General features: G+C 37.3%; 1 protein-coding gene across 1 annotated transcript in view; it reads left to right on the top strand.

Annotated features, from left to right (window-relative positions):
- Nucleotides 1-2044: 2044 nt before the first annotated feature.
- LOC121462566 (probable ATP-dependent RNA helicase DDX60) overlaps nucleotides 2045-20742 on the top strand; it is an 81087-nt gene continuing 62389 nt past the window's right edge. The window contains exons 1-7 of the mRNA XM_041674202.1: nucleotides 2045-2054; nucleotides 3723-3789; nucleotides 4100-4289; nucleotides 5738-6079; nucleotides 8055-8171; nucleotides 10629-10790; nucleotides 18248-18406. Of these exons, the coding sequence (XP_041530136.1) occupies nucleotides 2045-2054; nucleotides 3723-3789; nucleotides 4100-4289; nucleotides 5738-6079; nucleotides 8055-8171; nucleotides 10629-10790; nucleotides 18248-18406 (1047 nt within the window). The remainder of the gene's footprint in view (nucleotides 2055-3722; nucleotides 3790-4099; nucleotides 4290-5737; nucleotides 6080-8054; nucleotides 8172-10628; nucleotides 10791-18247; nucleotides 18407-20742) is intronic.

Below are 20742 nucleotides of genomic sequence, written 5' to 3'. Positions count from 1 at the left end.
TGTTGAAGATACATATTTATTTTTTTTGCTTTGATTTCAGCCCTGATTTTGATGCCAATTTCTGTCTTTTTGTTAGTAATTGAGACGACTGATTTTGAGAATTATCAGTGATTTATGTATGTTTATTCCAGTTACTTTGTTGTTGTCGTGTGGGTTTTATTTTAATTTTCTTTTTTGTTCTTAGTTTTTTGTTTTGTTTTGTTTTGTTTTTGTTTTGTTTTTTCGAGACAGGATTTCTCTGTGGCTTTGGAGCCTGACCTGGAACTAGCTCTCTCAGACCAGGCTGGCTTCGAACTCACATAGATCTGCCTTCCTCTGCCTCCCACGTGCTGGAATTGAAGGTTTATGCCACCACCGCCAGGCATTTTAATTTTCTCCTTCTTTTGATCTTACATTATTTATTCTTTATATTTTCTTGAATATAGTTAGTCTTTTTAGGTTGAATTTTTCCTTCTAGACCCTTTTTAGGTCTGACTCTGTGGATAGATATTCTTAAAATTTGTTTCTCAGAAAAGACAACTACATTGCTTTTTCAGTTACTAAGCTTCCTGCAGAACCCTGATGGCTGGTCTAAGTCTTTTGTCATTCAGTTTTGGTCATCCCCACATATAAATAAATAAATAAATAAATAAATAAATCTGCACTTAAACAAACAACAAACAAGCAAGTATGTTCTAGCATGTATTTCTCTTCCAAATCAAATTTTACAAAATGCTTCACCCTATTGGTTTATTTTGTATTCTTCTTTTCAATCTTTGAAATAGCTGTCTATTGACTTTCCATAGAAGTCCGCCCCCTGTGTGAAGAACCTTAGGACAGAGAGAATTAAACTTGGGATCTCAGTCCTGGTGGATAGCCAAAGCCATCCATGCTTTTTAGTTGTTAAAATTTGAAAAACAGAAAAGGGATTTTGTTGGTACTGACTTCTCAACATTTGTCAGAATCTTCCCCCCACCGCCAAAGTGGTATTAGGTCAGACAAACCAGGACTGATGTCATTGCAGTATCATGGACAGTGGGAATGAAACTTTCAGATGGTCAATCAGCAATGTCTTCAGAGAAAATTGCCCATAGACGAGAACAGGGGTACAGGGATTGTCAGAATCCAAATTTTTAACCACTTTGACCTTGGCAGTAGAAGAGTAACAAATTTTCACAAGAATTAGTATCAATTCTTATGAGAGAGAGAGAGAGAGAGAGAGAGAGAGAGTTTTCACTTTCTTTCAAACTTTTATCCCCTGGCTTCTAGTACTTAAAGCCATCAGGGAATCGGAAGTTTTTCTACTACTGTTGACACACTCAATAGGCCATGCCATCATGGTTGAATTAGTTTCCTCTGGATCCCTACCAGGAAGTGAGGACCTGCTTTGGATACACTTGAGTACAACTGTGGGCAGCTAAGGCATGTGGTGATGAGTGATGCTCCGTAAGGCTCTGCAATCATCCAGTAACTGAGTGAGTTAAGAGACCACGCTTGCACTCCTGACCAAGTGATTCTTATGGATCCTGGGCCACAGCCATCCCTTCTTTCTTCAGATTTAATCATTTTCCCAGACACAAGTTCTCAGCATTTTAATATTTGGTGTCAGTGTTTGGCTCACTACCATATGTTCCTATTTTGCTATTATGGGATAGAAATGTCTGTCTTCTGACCTAATGGTCCATCTCCTTCTTTCTTTCTATATAACTCTGTATTTATGTAGCTCTTGTCTGTCTATCTAGCTACACAATACAATCCACTTATTAACAGAAGTAGACATACTCTACAACAGATATCTGAGCATTTGACTACGCCTCTGAAATATTTCTTTCTAGGTCATTTTTGCTGTCTCCTCTTTCCTGCAATTTATTATTAGTAATCCTCAGAATTAGTGTTTAGTTCCATTCACATCACATTCATGATGCTGTTGTCTCTCTGTGTCCAAGCAAGGTTTTTGTTCCAGTGACTGTTCTTTATAATTAATAAGCAAATGACATATATATTTTAATATGGTTGAGACCTTGCACTTGACTCCTAGCCTGGCATATTTAAGAATCTACGTTACATGGCCTATGGTAAGTTGCAAAACCAGTCAAATTTAGGTGAATCACACAAGAGTTTGCTTGACTTGTGTTCTTATTCCAAGATTCTGGCATCAGAGAATGGCCTAATAATCCACTGTGTGACATGAATTGCAATTTGTGTGTGTGTGTGTGTGTGTGTGTGTGTGTGTGTGTGTGATTGCGTGTGTGATGCATGGATTTTCATGAGTGTATCTATATGCTATTGTACATTCATTTGGAGGACCAAGGAGGCTATGGAGTGTTTGCTGCTGTTAATCTTTTTTATTTTCTAGAGACAGGATCTACCATTAAACTAGGAGCCCGCTATTTTGCCTAGACTCACTAGTCAGTGGGCTCCTGGTGGCTGCCTGTCTCCATTCCCTAATGCTAATTGTAGAAATATGCAGCCAGGTCTGGGTTTTCACATGGGTGCTGGAGATTTGAACTCAGTTTCTCGTGTTTTCATAACAAGCACTTTTACAGTGCAAACATCTGTCATCTCTGAATTAGAATCCTAATAGTCTCCCTTGACAGCCCACTCCTCTGCTCTTCTCTACCCATATTGTGTTTGGTGTCAAATGATGTCATATATCCAACAAATAAACTCACACCTTTCCAGACTTCTCACCTTAAACTAGCATTAGACTGTCATTTTATCAAGTTGCCACCATTGCTTTGCCCAGCCTTCTCTCTCTCTGCTGTCAAGAACTTGACTCCCATTGTTCTTGCACAGGCCAGGGAACCCTGATTGCTCTCCGAGCTGAGGCTTGATCGGGGGAGGGGGAGGGAAATGGGAGGAGGCAGAAATCTTTAATAAATAATAATAATAATAATAATAATAATAATAATAATAATAAAGAACTTGACTCCCACTGATGTAGTGCTGGAGTAATCTTTCCAAGATGCAAAGCCGTCACATCTCCTTAAAATCCTTAGTGGCTAACTATGCCACATGCTTGAGGGACCCGCATGCTTCTCACACCCTCTCTCAGCATCAAATACCATCTCCCACTCTCCACTCCAGCCTCCTGGTTCCTGAAGGAACCTGGTTCTGCCTCCATCATTCATACCACACAGGCCATTGTATCTTACATGAGATGATGTGCTGCTCGTCTCTGTCTGGACGCTCACCTTCCTCCATTCTATTTAATCCTTTAGAACTTTTCTTGGGCATTGCTTCTTTAGCAAATGTCTCATTTCTTTGACTTGGTCACATTAATGATTTTCTACTGTATATGCAATGATATGATTAATGGTTGACTTCTTGACTTTTATTCCCTGAGAACAGACCACATGTTGCTTGTACTCATTCTTGTGCCCCTGCTACTCAATATTTAGTTGTAAAGACAGTCTTTCAGGACATTTCTGCTGACAGGAAAGTTGATTAGTTTTTCTCTTTCTTTGCAGATTTGCCATCTCATTAATAAAGACCATTTAGAGGAGACAGAGTAAAGGATATTTCCATTATTAATATTTCTCCATTCAGGTTGGAGAGACAGCAGCAAGAATGGGTAATTTTCAATTCAAAATACTATTTATATCATTGTAAAATATATGCTTCACAGATTAAACAGTAAAAATAGCTACATTATTGTTTATTATGTCTCAAAATATATATAACAAACCTGAGCTCCCTTAAAAAGATTGACTGAAAACAATTCCTCTTATTTCCCTTTTTAGAAGAACATTACACAGGAATTTTAGAGAAAATGTCACAATTAATCCTGGAAAATATGCCAAAGGCTCAGTAAGTATTTTTGTGGTAATCAAGAATTTTGAAATAATGTGCAATATTCCCCTTCCCTCTAGAGTTATTTGACTTTATATGGTAATGTTGATGTGTACCTGCATCTGTGTGTGTGTGTGTGTGTGTGTGTGTGACCGAGAGAGAGAGAGAAAGAGAATATACATACGTACATGATAGAAGTATATGTAATTATATGCAAAAATGTATTCAGCCCTTTAGGTTGTTAATGCCAATGAGATAATAACAACTCTACTGTTTGGGGGTATTATGTCATCCATATGAGCTTTGTTCCAACACTTTTCTTTTTTAGCTATTCCAGTTTATTCAATGATTTTGTTGAATCTGAGTTTTTTCTGATTGACGGAGACTCCTTGCTTGTCACGTGTGTATGTGAGAAGTCACTTAAGCCGGGGCAGAGTCTCCACTTCTTCTACCTGGTTGAGCGCTACCTGCTGGATGTCATTAGCAAAGGAGGACATTTTGCCATAGTTTTCTTCAAGGTAACACAGACCACATGAGCTTTTTAATCCTCTGAAGACTGAAAACAGAGTTCATTTAAATGATGTTAGATATGAGGAATCTTGTCCCTGTAGCTGGCCTTGAACTCATGATGCCCTTGCTTCTGCTTCCCAAGTAAAAGGATTTCAGGTGTGCACTACTACCCCTTGCTATAATTAAAAGTGTTTTTATAAGATTGTATAAACCTTTTCACGAGTGACTGCAGGGCAAATTACATTTTTAAAAGTTCAGAAAATTAGATGGAGCCTAAGACAATGAGGTTCCAAGTTGGAAGCCAACCTGAGCCTCACTTAGTGATTTTAGGAGTAGTTTAGCCAACCTGGGAAGACCCTTAAAGAAAAAAAAAAACTAGAAGTACTATTTAGTGATAGAAGACTTGCCTAATGTGTTCAAGGCTGTGGGCTCGACCTCCAGGAAAAAAATAAACAAAACAAAATAAATAAAAAGAAAAGCATTTTAAAGGGAAGAGGAAAACAAAGCAAATGCCTAGCATTGCAGTGTCCTAGAATGAGAACAATTAGATTGTTTTGTAATGTGCACTGATGGGAAACTTAGTGGACAGAGACACAAAAAGTTAGTGAATTTCTGAACAGTGGCCCCACTGACCTCAGTTCTACTTCTCCAACTCTGAGAACTACTTTGACTTCAAAACTCAGCAGGCAACTTATTTGAATACATTGTTAGGTGTATCTGAGCCCATGTGAACTCATTAACCTTATTTTACTGTTGTGTGCTTTGTTATAGAAAATGCTGAGTGAATATCATATTTGGTATAATTAATAAAATTTAGTTAATTTCAATTACAGGTATATCTACTGCTACCATATCTTCCTATTCCTATATTCAGGGCAGCTAATGGTATACTCAGGGATTCTCGTGTGGATGTTCAATCAGTTTGCAGCTCACGATACTGTATATTTCTGAGCGTTGCTGACCAGCACCATTTCGTTCAAGGAAGCAGGGTTTTGCTCTATGTTTACAATTCTTTCACAGATTTTAATCTACTAAGAAAAACCCTTGTTGTTTAAGAAATGTCACTGTATCTAGAATTATTCTTTAGAATAACATGTTCCTCTTCAGCTCCCAATTCCAGAAAATTTATAATTACAAATTATTATTTTCATAGTTATTTTTGTCCTTTGTCTTCTTGACATAAGCTTGGACAGGAGAATGATTAAAAGCCTGGAAGACAAAGAGTAATGAACTCTGGGTTCTATGGGCTTGCTTACTCTTAGGTTTAAAATGTGACTTATAGCATACATTTGTGATATAGAAAAATTCCAGGGTCAATTTACTGACTAAAGGACATTAAAAAAATACAAACCCAAACCTTCTGTACCATGTTCCTTCAATGACCTAAATGATATATAATAACTGCCTGAACTATCAAAACACTTGTCAAAAAATGTCCTTTGTCTCCTCCTCATAGGATGCTGAATATGCATACTTCAGAGTCCCCGGACTTCTTACACTGAGAACTGCTTTAATTACGCACCTTCAGAAGAATACTGCCATTGATGTGTGGACTGAATTTTCTGGATGCTTGTCAGAAGAGTGGAGTATTACCTTAAGTCAGAGTTGCCCATATTTCTTGATTCTTGCTGATGAAGGCCTGAACGACCAGCAGACACACCTTTTCAACTTTTTAGTCATTCAGTCTTGGGCAGCAAAGGTCAACATTGCACTCTTCTCAGGGCAAACATCTGACATCATCCGTCTTTATGCATATTTTATGCAAAGCTCATATGAAGAGCAGCTGTTTTTAAAACAGGTAATGTTTGATTAAAGACAATATTTTAGAATTTTATAAACATTTCTAAATTAATTCAGAAATTGAGGCTCAGTGGTTAATGCTTGCTAGTTTTGTACCTATGTCGTGTAGTTTGTAACTGCTTATACCTACAGCTCCAAAGGGATTTGACACTTCTGGCCTCTATGTATACTGTGCTTACATGCACATACCTACATACCTACATATATGCATGCATACATACAGAGAGACAGACAGATACATATACATACACACAAAACTATAAGTGAAATAATTCTTTAAAAGTAGTTATCTTGATTCAATATTGACTCTACCCATAATATAGAAACTATTATAGATTTACTGGCATAATAGTTCTTAACACTTACAAATTATTTATATTTAAAATTCACAAAAGTCCCATGGGGTACGCTTAAGAATCGTCTATAGCCTATTGGTGGTGACGCATGCCTTAAAACCCAGCACTCGGGAGTCAGAGGCAGGTGGATCTCTGTGAGTTTGAGACCAACCTGATCTACAAGAGCTAGTTTAAGTATATGCTCCAAAGCTACAAAGAAGCCCTATCTCACCCCCCCGCCAAAAGAATCATCTATATTTAAAGATGATGAAATGGGTAACTGAATATGTAGCCTGTTCAAAAATACCAGCAATGAGTAGAAAAAATTTGTAAGAAGTGCTACCCTGTCACTTATGTTCTCAAACACTGTGTAGTGTGTGAAATCCAAGTTATTGAAGGCCAGAAAGACATGAAATCGGAGTCTAAAGTATGTCTCTAATGAGGAGATCCACTAGTGAAATGATACATTATATGGTTGCCTTTAATTAGAACACACTGGAACAGGATAAAGAAAGAAAAGAAAGTGATGGATTTATGTCTTCATAAAACTTCAGCCAGTAACTCACTGGCTTTCCAAACAATCAGAATTCAAATTCCATGATGGCTTTATTTTACCTATGTTGGTATATTTGATAACTAATTTGTTGAAATTTCCAGACTAAAGCATGTTTACTAACTTTATAAATATAGTTTGCTTATTTTTCATTAGGTGAGTTCTGCATATGAATATCATTCCAAAGCTCATCAAAGTAGGTTTAGAACCAATTAGCATATGTGCCTCTTTGAGGATTGCATCATGCTCATTATCACACATTTGCATATATGCAAATGTATTTATTTTGCTTTGTTAGGATTCCTATCACTAAAGTGTTCCTAACCCTGAATGCCAGCTGTGAGCAGAAACAGGCTTGGGCTTTATTTTTACATCCAGGGCAAATACTAAATATTGAGTTTATGTTGTGATTCCTTTTTCTTTATGTGGACTGTGTCCAACTGTGTAGCTCAGGCTGGTCTGGAACTCACAAAGCTACAATTCCTCTGCATCCTTGGGTGCCGGGATTAAATGCATGAGCTACCACAGCTAGTCCAAGTTTATAGCATTCTGTTGATAGCAGTTTCTGAACCTGAGAACCCTTACAAATATTCTTCCTAGAACAAATTTTAATGCAGAATTTTATTTATAAAATAATTTTTGCCCCAATTAACTAAAATTCACCTTAAAGAAATGTTTTTACATTAACTGATTTGGGGAGTACTTAGAATTTAAAATACAATGGAATATCACTTATGACTCCATTTGTAGACTACTGGAAATGGCATTGAAACTGTTGGCAATGACTGTTTCCAGTACCATAGATGCCCAGGGGGAGAGGATTCTAATCTCTTCTTAGGGGCTTGGTTGAAATGTGTCATAGTGAAACACACTGAATTTATATCATTTGTATCTTTATGAAAATGCTAAAATCAGGTGATATATTGCTAGACTGGAAGGGTTTCCAAGTCTTGCTGACCATCCTGGATCACAGCAGGGTAGATTGTAAACAGGACTGCATTGTAATGTGACTATTTGTTCAATTTCTGAGTTCTATAGATGAAAACAATGATGTATTTGTGAAAATTTATCATATTTTTTTTCAGTTTGAGAAGGACATTATGATTGATTACAAAACCCTGATTCAACAGTTGGAAAAATATAGAGACCTGGATTTAACAACTCTATTTGGAGATTTGACATTCAATAATATGGTGGAAAAGGTAATAGAACTTAAAAAAACACTTTTTAATTGAACTTTATTTTTATAAAAGTGTGTGTGTATGTGTGTGTAGATATGAGTACAACCCTTAGTATCACTTCTAAGGTTTTACCTTGTTTGAGACCAGCAAACTTCTATTATTTCTCTAGTCTAATGGATATAGTAACAGGGCTCTTGTTGCAGTGGAGAGTGGGAGAGATACTAGACATCTTTCCCTTATTTCTAGTTTGAGAAGAAATGTTTCTATTTCTTCCTGTTAAGTAGGACTCAGATAAAGATGTGTCTAGACTCTGATGTAAAGAGGATGACCCTGAGCTTTTCCTATTGTGTAGACCATGAATACAGTAGTGTAAATATACCACAGTACTGTTGTTTTGACCCTAGTATTATTAATGTCATATTGCATTTGCACGTATTCTAATATTGCATTCCTGGTATCCATATACTCCATCATGCTGTATGGTTTTGTTAATATGGTCTTGGGTTCTGTTTGCTCTATTTTCTGTTGATATTTTGCCTTGGTTGGCATCAGCGATACTTTAATGTAATTTCAGTCTTTCTACTCTCTCATATTTATTTGTAGCATTTTATGTGCTACAAGAGAATGTTCAGACTTTCTTTTTAGTATTCTGACATACGGTCTAAACCAGAGGAATTATCCAATCTTTGATAATTTTGTAAAATTTTCTGCCTGAAACTTGGCACATGTCCGTCGGGATGGTTTCTTACTTGCTTTACCTATGTCATGACTATTGGTGTACTTAGGCCAACTAATACTACAAGATACAAATCTCCAATTCGTTCTGGGAAAGTAGCAATTCAGTTTTTCTAGTTTGTTTCATTAAAAGTTCTAAAGTAGAACTTCAAACACCTTGGAAGTGGGTTTCTGTCTCAGTGTCTCTTGTTTTGTATATCTGTGATTTCTCTTATTTGTTTAATAATGGTTGTCTAATTGCAGCTTGAGTTGGAAATATTGACTAGATATATAAAATTTTATTCTCTTAGGCTATGATTTCATCTTTTACTTTTTTATTTTCTTGTTTCTTTTTATCTACTTTTTTAGAAGAGCATTTAATTGATCTATTTTCTCACTTTTGGTATTAAACATTGTTTAGTGTTATATGTTTTTCTCTGAATACTGCTTTCATTACATGACAAAGATTTTGATATAGAGACAGCAATTTTCAATGTATTTCTTAGACTATCATTTTAAGTGATTTTATTATAATTTTAAGTGATGATCTTAACCACCATCCATAACTCCAATTATAGTAGATCCCACCCCCTTCTTTGACATCTGTGAGCACCAAGCATATATGAGGAACAATCATATGTTCAGGCAATACACTCATACATTAAAGTAAAATGAATAATTTTTAAAAAATGAGAAAATTAAAGTTTCAGTTTAAAGATTACTTTTAAAAATAGCATTTACATATCTATGGCAGATTCAGTATTTTTTATGATGACACTAATTCACTCTTTAATAAAATCAATCCTTTGTCTTTCTCATAATAGTCATAATAGAATATCTCTTTGGTCCCTACCCATCTTTAGGCATCACAAGTGTGGTGGGAAACTTGATAAATGCTCCAGATGGAATACATTATTTCCCCTTTAAACATTTCATCACTGTTGTTCCTAGTACTACTATTTTCTTTTTTAACTGATGCAGAAGAGGAGATTTCGTGCAAAATAACTATAAAAGCACACAATACTTTCAGAAAGTTGATTGATATGATATATGTTGCTTCTAATGTATATTAACCACAAAATTATATATGCATGCATTTTAAGAAAATACAAGATAGGGATTTGAAGAGTTACAATTATTATTTTATGAATATATGGTATTTCTTGAATGCTGAGCATTTAAATTGTTTGAAGATTTCTTTTCCAAATAATTCTATGATGAACGCCTTGGTGCACACATCTTTGGGCAAATATTGGATTGTTTTTTTAGGTTAGATCTTTAGAACTTGAATGAAAAGTATCAATATACTGAATGACAAATGTATTGTGATATGCCTTTGCCCATTTGTAACTTCATTAGCAGAGTATTAGGACTGACACCCCATGATTTCTGGTGCTGACTGTTACTAAAGTAGTAAAAGTGAAAAAGCACATTGATATCATCAATGAAAAAATGCAGTTTTAATATTACTGAAGAATGTAAACATTTTTCATTTTCTCATATTTGCATTTCATTAGAGAATTAGCATTTTAAGTCATGAATTTCCTTGTGGATTTACCACTTTTTATGCATGTATTTGTTAAGAATTTTCGAAAAATTTTTTGAAATAATTTTACCACTCAAAATTTGTGTTCATAATGTTTTTAGTGGAAATAGCTACAGTTTCCATATGTTCATATGAACTCACTTCTTACTATGTAAGCGCTTTTATATAAATACAGTTCTCTAATTGTCATGACATGTTATAATTCTCTGTGGTGACAGGCTTGTGAGACGATGTCTCTACTCAAGCAACTCTGGCCAGAAGGCTCTGACATCCGGCGAGCCCTTTGTGTCACTTCATGCTCCCTCTTCTTGGAAATGTACCACAGCTTCTTAGAGAACAGAGAGAAGAAAGCCTCCAAGCAGACATGCGAAGACAAACAGGTACGGTTTGCTGCACTGGGATGCATTTGTGCTTTCTTTTTTTTTTTTTTCTCTGTGGTTTTGGAGCCTGTCCTGGAACTAGCTCTTGTAGACCAGGCTGTTCTCGAACTCACAGAGATCCACCTGCCTCTGCCTCCCACATTTGTGCTTTCTTATTTTATTGTTTTCACCAACCATTTCCCCATGGAGAAAATGGGTTCTCTCTTGTTTATATGATCAGCAGAAAAAGGAGAATCCCTGCAATTCATGTCATAAAGGAATATGTTGTTCCATGACTTAGTGTGTTACCTACAGGTGCTTCACATAGGACATATGTGGACTTCATCACCTGCAGACAGGCAAAGGAAGAAACCACCTGCTATGCTACTGTGCTTTGGGCTTTTCTGTGCACAGTTCACTAAATGCTCAGAAAAGCATTGTTATTTCTATTCCACTATTAGAGCACAGACTTTCAGTTTTTGCGAGTAACAGTCCTCCAACCCAAGGTGCTAAATAGTATTGTAGTTTGGATTTGGGTTTTCTTGAGCAAATTTCTCAGTGATTTTTGAAAGATAGGCTCACACAGTAATACCCTACTGGCTGGGGAGAGACTACTGTTCTTGGGTTTCTTTGTTTCTTGTTTCATTTTTTTCATTTTTCCATTCAAAACATTTACACTTCCCCCCCTCCTACCATTTCCCTCCAGCTCCCCCATTTGCCCTTCTCCCTCCACCTCCCTCTTTCAGAGGGCAGGGTACCCTGTTCTGTGGGAAGTCCAAGGCACTCCCCCCTCCATCCAGGCCTAGGAAGGTGTGCATCCAAATAGACTAGGAACCCAAAAAGCCAGAACATGCAGTAGAGACAAGTCCCAGTGCCTTTGTCAATAGCTTCTCAGTCAGCCCCCATTGGCAGCCACATTCAGAGATTCCGGTTTGATCACAAGCTCTTCAGTCCCAGTCCAGATGGATTTGGTGAGCTCCCTTTAGATTAGGAACACTGTCTTAGTGGATGGTCCAACCCCTCACGGTCCTGACTTCCTTGCTCATCTTCTCCTTCCTTCTGCTCTTCAACTGGTCCTTCGGAGCTCAGTCCATTGCTCTGAGGAGGGTGTCTGTCTCTTTCTCCATCCATCGCCAGATGAAGATTCTATAGTGATATTTGAGATAATCATCAGTGTGATAATGGGGCAAGGCCAGTTCAGGCACCCTCTCCTCTGCTGCCCAAGGTCCTAGCTGGGGACATCCCCGTGGACACCTGGGATCCCCTCTAGAGCCAAGTCTCTTACCAAACTTAAAATGGCTCCCTTAATGTAGATATCTTCTCCCCTACTCCTATATCCGTCCTTCCTCCATCTCCACCTTGGCACTCCCACAAGCTCTCCCCAGTCTTTCCCTTCTCCCTTCTCTCTTCCCATCTCCTCTCCCACATTCCCACCTGTACCCCCACCCAGATGCTCCAAACTTATGCCCAGCAATCTTATTTGCTTCCAATTTCCAGGAGGATCTATATATGTTTTTCTTTGGATTCACCTTGTTATTTGGCTTCTCTAGGCTTATGAACTATAGGCTCAAAGTCCTTTATTTATGGCTAGAGTCCACTAATGAGTGAGTACATACCATATTCATCTTTTTGGGTCTGGGTTATCTCACTCAGGATAGTGTTTTCTATTTCCATCCATTTGCATGCAAAATTCAAGATGTCATTTTTTTTTTTAACCACTGAGTAGTACTCTAATGCGTATATATTCCACACTTTTTTCATCCAGTCTTCCATTGAGGGGCATCTAGGTTGTTTCCAGGTTCTGACTATTACAAATAATGCTGCTATGAACATTGCTGAACAAATGCTTTTATAGTATAATAGGGCATCTCTTGGGTATATTCTCAAGAGTGGTATTGCTGGATCCTGGGGTAGGTTGATCCTGAATTTTCTGAGAAACTGCCACACTGATTTCCAAAGTGGTTGCACAAGTTTGCATTCCCACCAGCAATGACTGAGTGTTCCCCTTACTCCACATCCTCTCCAGCAAAGGCTATCATTGGTGTTTTTGATTTTAGCCATTCTGACAGGTGTAAGATGGTATCTCAATTTTTTTGATTTGCCTTCTCTGATCTCTAAGGAGGTTGAGCATGACCGTAAGTGTCTCTTGGCCATTTGAACTTCTTCTGTTGAGAATTCTCTGTTCATTTCAGTACCCCATTTTTTAATTGTGTTAAATAGCATTTTAATGTCTAGTTTCTTGAGTTCTTTATATATTTTGGAGATCAGACCTTTGTCTGTTGCAGGGTTGGTGAAGATCTTCTCCCAGTCAGTGGGTTGCCTTTTTGTCTTAATGACAGTGTCCTTTGCTTTACAGAAGCTACTCAGTTTCAGGAGGTCCCATTTATTCAATGTTGCCCTTATTGTCTGTGCTGCTGAGGTTATATATAGGAAGTGTTCTCCTGTGCCCATATGTTGTAGACTACTTCCCACTTTGTCTTCTATCAGGTTCAACATGTTCAGAGTAATATTGAGGTCCTTAATCCATTTGAACTTGAGTTTTGTGCATGGTGATAGATATGGATCTATTTTCATTCTTCTACAGGTTAACATTTAGTTATACCAACACCATTAGTTGAAGATGCTTTCTTTTTTCCATTCTATAATTTTAGCTCCTTTGTTGATAATCAGGTGTTCATACGTTTGTGGGTTCATGTCTGGGTCTTAGATTCAATTCCATTGATCGACGTCTGTATTTTTTTTTTTTTTTGCCAACACCAAACTGTTTTCATTACTGTAGCTCTGTAATAGAGAGTTTGAAGTGAGGGATGGTAATGCCTCTGGAAGTTCCTTTATTTTCTAGGATTGTTTTGGCTATCCTGGGTCTTTTATTTTTCCATATAATGATGATTATTGTTCTCTCAAGATCTGTGAAGAATTTTGTTAGGACTTTGATGGGGATTGCGTTGAATTTATAGATTGCCTTTGGCATAATTGTATTTTTACTATGTTGATCCTACCCATCCAAGAACATGGGAGATCCTCCCATCTTCTGGTGTCATCTTCAATTTCTTTCTTTAATGCCTTAAAGTTTTTGTCAAATAGATCTTTCACTTTCTTGGTTAGTTTTACCCCAAGATACTTTATGCTATTTGTGGCTATTGTGAAAGGTGAAGTTTCTCTGATTCCCTCTCTGCTTCTCTATCCTTTGTATATAGGAGGGCTGCTGATTTTTTTTTTTTGAGTTCATCTTGTGTCCTGCCACATCACTGAAGGTATTTATCAGCTGTAGGAGTTCTTTGGTAAAGTTTTGGGGTCACTGATGTACACTATCATATCATCTGCAAATAACGAAAGTTTGATTTCTTCCCTTCCAATTAGAATCCCCTTGATCTCCTTATGTTGTCTTATTGCTATTGCTACAACTTCAAGCACTATGTTGAAGAGATATGGTGAGAGTGGACAGCCTTGTCGTGTTCCAGAGTTTAGTGGAATGGCTTTGAGTTTCTCTCCATTTAATTTGAGATTAGCTGTTGGCTTGCTATATATTGCTTTTATTATATTTAGATATGATCCTTGCATCCCTTACCTCTCCAAGACTTTTATCATAAAGGTGTGTTGAATTTTGTCAAATGCTTTTTCAGCAACTAATGTAATGATCATATGTTTTTTTCTTTCAGTTTATTTATATGATTAATTGCATTGATAGATTTTTGTATGTTGAATCAGCCCTGCATCTCTGGTATGAAGCCTACTTGATCATAATGGATAATTTTTTGATGTGTTCTTGGATTTTGTTTGCCTGTATTTTATTAAAAATTTTTATATCAATGTTCATGAGTGAGTTTGGTCTGTAATTCTCTTTCTTGGTTGAGTCTTTGTGTGATTTTGGAATCAGGGTAACTGTAGCTTCATAAAGAGAGTTTGGCAATGACTCTTCTGTTTCTATTATGTGAAACACATTAAGGAGTATAGGTATCAGTCCTTCCTGGAAGTTCTGGTAAAATTCTGCATTAAATCCATCTGGTCCTGGGCTTTTATTGGTTGGAAGGTTTTTTTTTTTTTTTATGACAACTTCTATTTCCTCATGACTTATTGGTCTATTTAAATTGATCACCTGATCTTAATTCAATTTTGGCATTTGGTATTTGTCTATGAACAATCATTCTTTTTACATTTTCTAATTTTGCAGCATATAGGCTTTTGTACCAAGACCTAACAATTCTCTGAATTTCCTCAGTGTCTGTTGTTATGTCTCCCTTTTCATTTCTGATCTTGTTTCTTGATTAGTATAGATAGGGGTTTTTCAATCTTGTTGATTTTCTCAAAGAACCAGTTCTTTGTTTCATTGATTCTTTGGATTGTTTTCTGTGTTTTGTTTCTATTTTGTTGATTTCAGCCTTCAGTTTGATTATTTCTAGTCTTCTACTCCTCCTGGGTGAGTCTGCTTCTTTTTTATTCTTGTGCTTTCAGGTGTGCTCTTAAGTCTCAGTTTTCTTAATGTGGGCACTTAGTGCTATGAACTTGCCTCTTAGCACTGCTTTCATAGTGTCCCATATGTTTGGGTGTGTTGTGTCTTTATTTTCATTGAATCCATGGAAGACTTTAATTTCTTTCTTCATTTCTTCTTTGACTCAAGGATGATTCAGTAGTTGACTGTTCAGTTTCCATGAGTTTGTAGGCTTTCTGGGGGTAGAATTATTGTTAAATTCTAACTTTATTCCATAATGATCAGATAAGGCACAGGTGGTTACTAATTTTTTTTTGTATCTGTGGAAGTTTGCTTTGTTACTGAGTATGTGGTCAATTTTTGAGAAGGTTCCATGAGATGCTGAGAAGAAGGTATATTCTTTCTTATTTTGGTGGAATGTTCTATATATGTCTATTAAGTCCATTTAATTCCTTACCTCCAATAGTTCTCTTATGTATCTGTTAGTTTTCTGTCTGACTGACTTGTCCATTGGTGATAGAGGAGTGTTGAAATCTCCTACTATTAGTGTGCGGGGTTTGATGTGTGCTTTGAGTTCTAGTAATGTTTCTTTTATATATGTGGGTGCTTTTATATTATGGGCATAGGTATTTATGATAGAGACTTCATCCTGATGAATTGTTCCTGTTATGAGTATAAAGTGTCCATCTCCGTCTCTGCTAATTGATTTTAGTTTCAAGTCAATTTTGTAGATATTAGTATTGCCACACCCACTTGTTTCTAAGGTCCATTAGATTGAAAAACCTTTTACTCTGAGGTAATGTCTGTCTTTGTGCTTGAGGTATGTTTCCTGTAAACAGCAGAATGTGGGATTCTGTTTTCATGTCCATTTTCATAACTTTTATCTTTTTATAGGTGAACTGATTCCATTGATATTAAGTGATATTAGTGACCAGTGGTTGTTAACTCCAGTTATTTATTTATTTATTGGTGGTAGTGTTTGTGTGTTTCAATTTTTGAGTTGTGCTGGTGGAGGGATATTAGATATCTGAGTTATTGTGGGATTTGTTGGTTTCCTTGGGCTGTGATTTTCCTTCTAGCACTTTCTGTAAGGCTGGGTTTGTGGCTATATACTGTTTAAATTTGTTTTTATCCTGGAATATCTTGTTTTCTCCATCAATGGTGAAAGAAAGCTTGGCTGGGCATAGTAGTCTGGGCTTGCATCCATGGTCTCTTAGTTTCTGCAGCACATCTATCCAAGACCTTCTGGCTTTCATGGCTTCCATAGAGAAGTCAGGTGTAATTCTGATAAGTTTACCTTTATATGTCACTTGACCTTTTTCCTTTGTAACTCTTAATATTCTTTCTTTATTCTGTATGTTTTGTGTTTTGATTATTATATTGTGAAGGATTTTTTTTTTTGATCCAGTCTATTTGGTGATCTGTATGCTTCTTGTAGGAATATCCGTCCTTAGGTTGGGAAAGTGTTCTTCTATAATTTTGTTGAATATACTTTTTGGGCCTTTGAGCTGTAATTCTTCTCCTTCATCTACCCCTATTATTCTTAGGTTTGGTCTTTTCATGGTGTCCCAGATTTCCTGGATGTTTTGTGTTAAGAATTTGTTGGATTTGCTGTTTTCTTTGAACAGTGTGTTTATTTCCTCTATAGTATTTTCTTTCTTCTATCTCTTATATTCTGATGGTTATACTTGTCTCTGTAGTTTCTGTTTGTTTACCCAGATTTTCCATATCCTACCATCTCTCAGTTTGTGTTTTCTTCATTGTCTCCATTTTCAGTTTTCAAGTCTTGAACTGTTTCAGTTACCTATTTGATTCCTTTTTCTTGGTTTTCTTGGGTATCTTTGATGGATTTATTATTTTATTCTAACTTTTTGTTAGTCTTCTCATCCATTTCTTTAAAGGAGTTTTATGGTTTAATGGTCTCTAACACTTTTATGATGTTATGTTTCAAATCTATTTCTTCTACTTCTTTTGGTTTAGGGTGTTTAAGTCTCCCTGTTGTATGTTCGCTGGATTCTGGTATTATCATGTTGTTTTTCAGATTGTTGGAGGAATTCTTGCATTGGCACCTGCATATCTCTTTCTTCAAATACTGTTAGAAGAGTCTTGGTGTCTTGGTCCTATCTTTGCTGTAGCTAATTTTGTACTTGGGTTTTTTTTATTGTTCTGACATCTCTTAGGTCCCCTCAGCACTGGAGTTGGCTCTCAGATCCTCTCCGTCCTGAAGTAGGCTGTGGTGGTGGATCTAAGGACCCCGCAGATGAAAAGAAGTGCTTATGGGGCAAGCTGTGATGAGATAAATAGAGAAAGGCAGTAACCAGGGAGAAGCCCCACTGAATGGCCAGAAAGTTTAGGGATTGAAGTGTGCTTGTACTCCCTTTCTGAGGCATCTGACCTACTGGGTAGGCACACACTTATCCCTCCAGATGGATCTCCTGGTACTGGATCAGGGCCACTTGCTGACCAAGAACTTCACAGAGAAAAGGGCAGGCTTGGTAGATGCCGACTTAGTGGAACAAAGAAACCCCTGCAGTCTTGGACTTACCACTGTGTCCCTGAAGCAGGCTGAGTTGGGAGATCCTAGGCCCCCACATATGGAAAGGGGTGCCTGGGGGGCAAGTTGAGGTGGGATAAGTACAGAAAGCCAGTAGCCGTGGAGAAGCCCCAGTGAATGGCCAGAAAGTTTAGGGGATTAGAGTGTGCCTGTGCTCTCTTCCTGGGGTGTCTGGCCAGCCGGGGTGGGGGACACACACTTACCCTTCCAGATGGATCAGTTCATCACTTGGTTTATTAGTTTAAACCTGGAGTCCCTGAAAATACTGAGCCATGCCTTACACCACTTCTGCAAAGCAAGAAGCTTCCTTTCCTCTCTATCTCAAACGTGTTTAAACACAGCCTTGTTTCTGGGTAAGTACTGTCTCAGAAATGGAGAAATTGTAAATGTGGAATTCCCACCTAGAGAGCATAGATGCAAAGTTCAGGCTTTCACAGATTGAGTGTGTAGTCTCCCAGCCTGATGTTCTCTACTCACCTTCTTTACTTTCTACAGGAACAAGGTAGTTGTTTAACCCTGAAGGACGTGGAAGACTTCTGTAAGCTCCATTGCCTCAGTGTGGTTTTCCAACTCCACCTACCTCTTTCCCAGAGAGCCTGCTCAAGATTTGTCACTTCTGATTGGATTAAGGACCTCAAGACTGTCTTTAAACTGGTAAATATACTCTCCTTTCACTTATACTTTTGTTATTTAACTACAGGATACATTAAAAACCATGTATACTTTTAAAACACACTTATACAGCGTGGTGTTAAATTTGGAGTCTTCAAAGATCAGCTTGTTTAAATCAGTTACTTGACTAGTTTCAACAATCATATAACGTAATATGATTGTTATTAATAACAACCATCATGCGATGCATCCAACCCAAAGAAGAGCTTTTTGACATTTTCCTTCTTAAAATTCTTGTTGGAGTCAGGATTTGTGTCATTAACGAGGAAGTTTCTGGTGACCACCACCTTCTGTGTTGAGAAAGAGTGAGGAAACGGATGCAAAGCTTTATTATTTTTCCCATTCCAGAAATTTTGGAGACCTTAGGCAAACAAAAAGCCAAATTCTCTCCAGAGTCTTCTGTGAAAATCAGTGCTAGAATCTGTTAACACTTCAGTTTAGTCTCTTCATTTTAAACAAACAGATTTTTCTGTTCTTTATAACATGAAAAATATCCATATACATTTTTTCTTTTTGTATTTTCTTACTTTCTTTATAATATTGGATGCTATCATATTTAATGACTAGTTGCATCTTAGTATGTATGCAGTATACTCTGAGTATACTTCTACTGTAGCATTCTGAGGAGTGACTTACGTCTACCTGGAGGCAGCACAGCTGCATGAAGAGTGTGCCTTTCTTACTCAATGAGGAATAGCATTTGCATTAATGCCCCGTCTCAAAGTCCAGATGAGAGAAGTGAAGGAAATTCATGAAGTGTATTGATTTGACTGTGGCTAAAGTGGCGATTAAGTCATATTAATTTTACTTGATAGTGCTTGTATTACATTTACTATATCACCATAATTGACCTGGGGGTTGGAACAGTAGATTAGGAATAGGGCACAAGCGTAGTGGTTCAGCTGGTAAATCTTGGAAGCCCAAAAAGCAGACTTTGATGTCCAATATAGAACCATGTATGAAATCAAATCTGGTGCAGTGATCCCAAAGATAGGTAGATGGAAAACTTCTTGTTGACCGTCCATCCTACTTGGTCAAGTTCCAGGCCAGTGAGAGATCCTGTCACATACATAAAGTGGAATTTACCAGGGGAAAGACTCCTTAAGTCATTCTGTGGCCTCTGCACACCTGCACATACCCACACCATGCCCATATCCATACAAAGGAGCATCAGTACATATTGGATGTCTGCACGGGTGAACATTCATAGCTGCAGTAATGGAATTTTTAGAGTTCTGTGGTGTAGTAAATACTAGACATGATGAACGTGGTTCTATGTAGGTTCTATTGATTCTTGAGAGAAAATTCTGTATTCTAAACCCCGTAGCAGGACATTCCTCTAGGTGTTTTGTTAGTCCTTCATGGGTAGATGTCTCTGTGATATTAATCAAAGTCAGGAAGACTTCCGGATCCCATTTTCATCTAAAAACTTTAATATGGGTCATTTCAGGTTAATACATTAAACCTACTGATAGTTGCAATTAAAATAAACATTGTGGCACCAGTAATGGTTGGCTTTTGTTATAAATTTATTTCTTAGATGTATTAAATCATTTTTTTCACCTTTATGAAGCTGAAGTCTGGAACAAAAATGGGAGCTGGTGTGAATGCAAATAGGTGTAATATGGATTTTAACAGAAACCTTTTTTGCACAACTGTTAATACTGAAGAATTTTTTGAATTTTTTAAAGCACAAATGTAGTGAAGAGGCGAGCAGGCCTGCTTTTTGTCGCTCCCGGCTCCCAAATGGCTAGCTTTACACCCAAAATAACAACACAAAAATTGTATTCATTTAAACACTGCCTGGCCCATTATCTCCAGCCCCTTACTGGCTAACTATCACATCTTGTTTAACCCATTTCTATTAATGTGTGTAGCACCAAGAGGTGGTGGCTTACTGGGAAAGATTCTAGCCCACATCCCTCTCAGGTCAGAGAATCAGGGCGACTAACTCATTGTCTTCTTCCTCCCAGAATTCTGTTCTGTTTACTCTGCCTACCTAATTTTCTGTCCTATCAAAGGACCAAGGTAGTTTCTTTATTAACCAATGAAAGTAACACATAGAGAGACGACTCTCCTCCATCACACAAGGAAGTGCTTTAGGTTAAAAGACAGTATTAAAAAAACTAAGTATTTGACAGTGTTGTAAGATGGCCAAGCAGGAAACACCTGATAATATTAGCTGATCAAAAACAGCAGCTTCATTCTCTTGTTTATGTTGGGACGCATTAAGTTTTAATACTAAGGCAGAGTGAATGAAGAAAGCTCACTCGGGAGCTTCTCATATTAACTCTGTAAACCGTGCTATTGAGGAAGAC

This window comes from Microtus oregoni, unplaced genomic scaffold (assembly GCF_018167655.1).
Source record: "Microtus oregoni isolate MIOR12 unplaced genomic scaffold, Mior012 000025F_ref0000491, whole genome shotgun sequence".
Taxonomy (NCBI): Eukaryota; Metazoa; Chordata; class Mammalia; order Rodentia; family Cricetidae; genus Microtus; species Microtus oregoni.
This window is presented reverse-complemented; position numbering and strand designations above follow the sequence as displayed.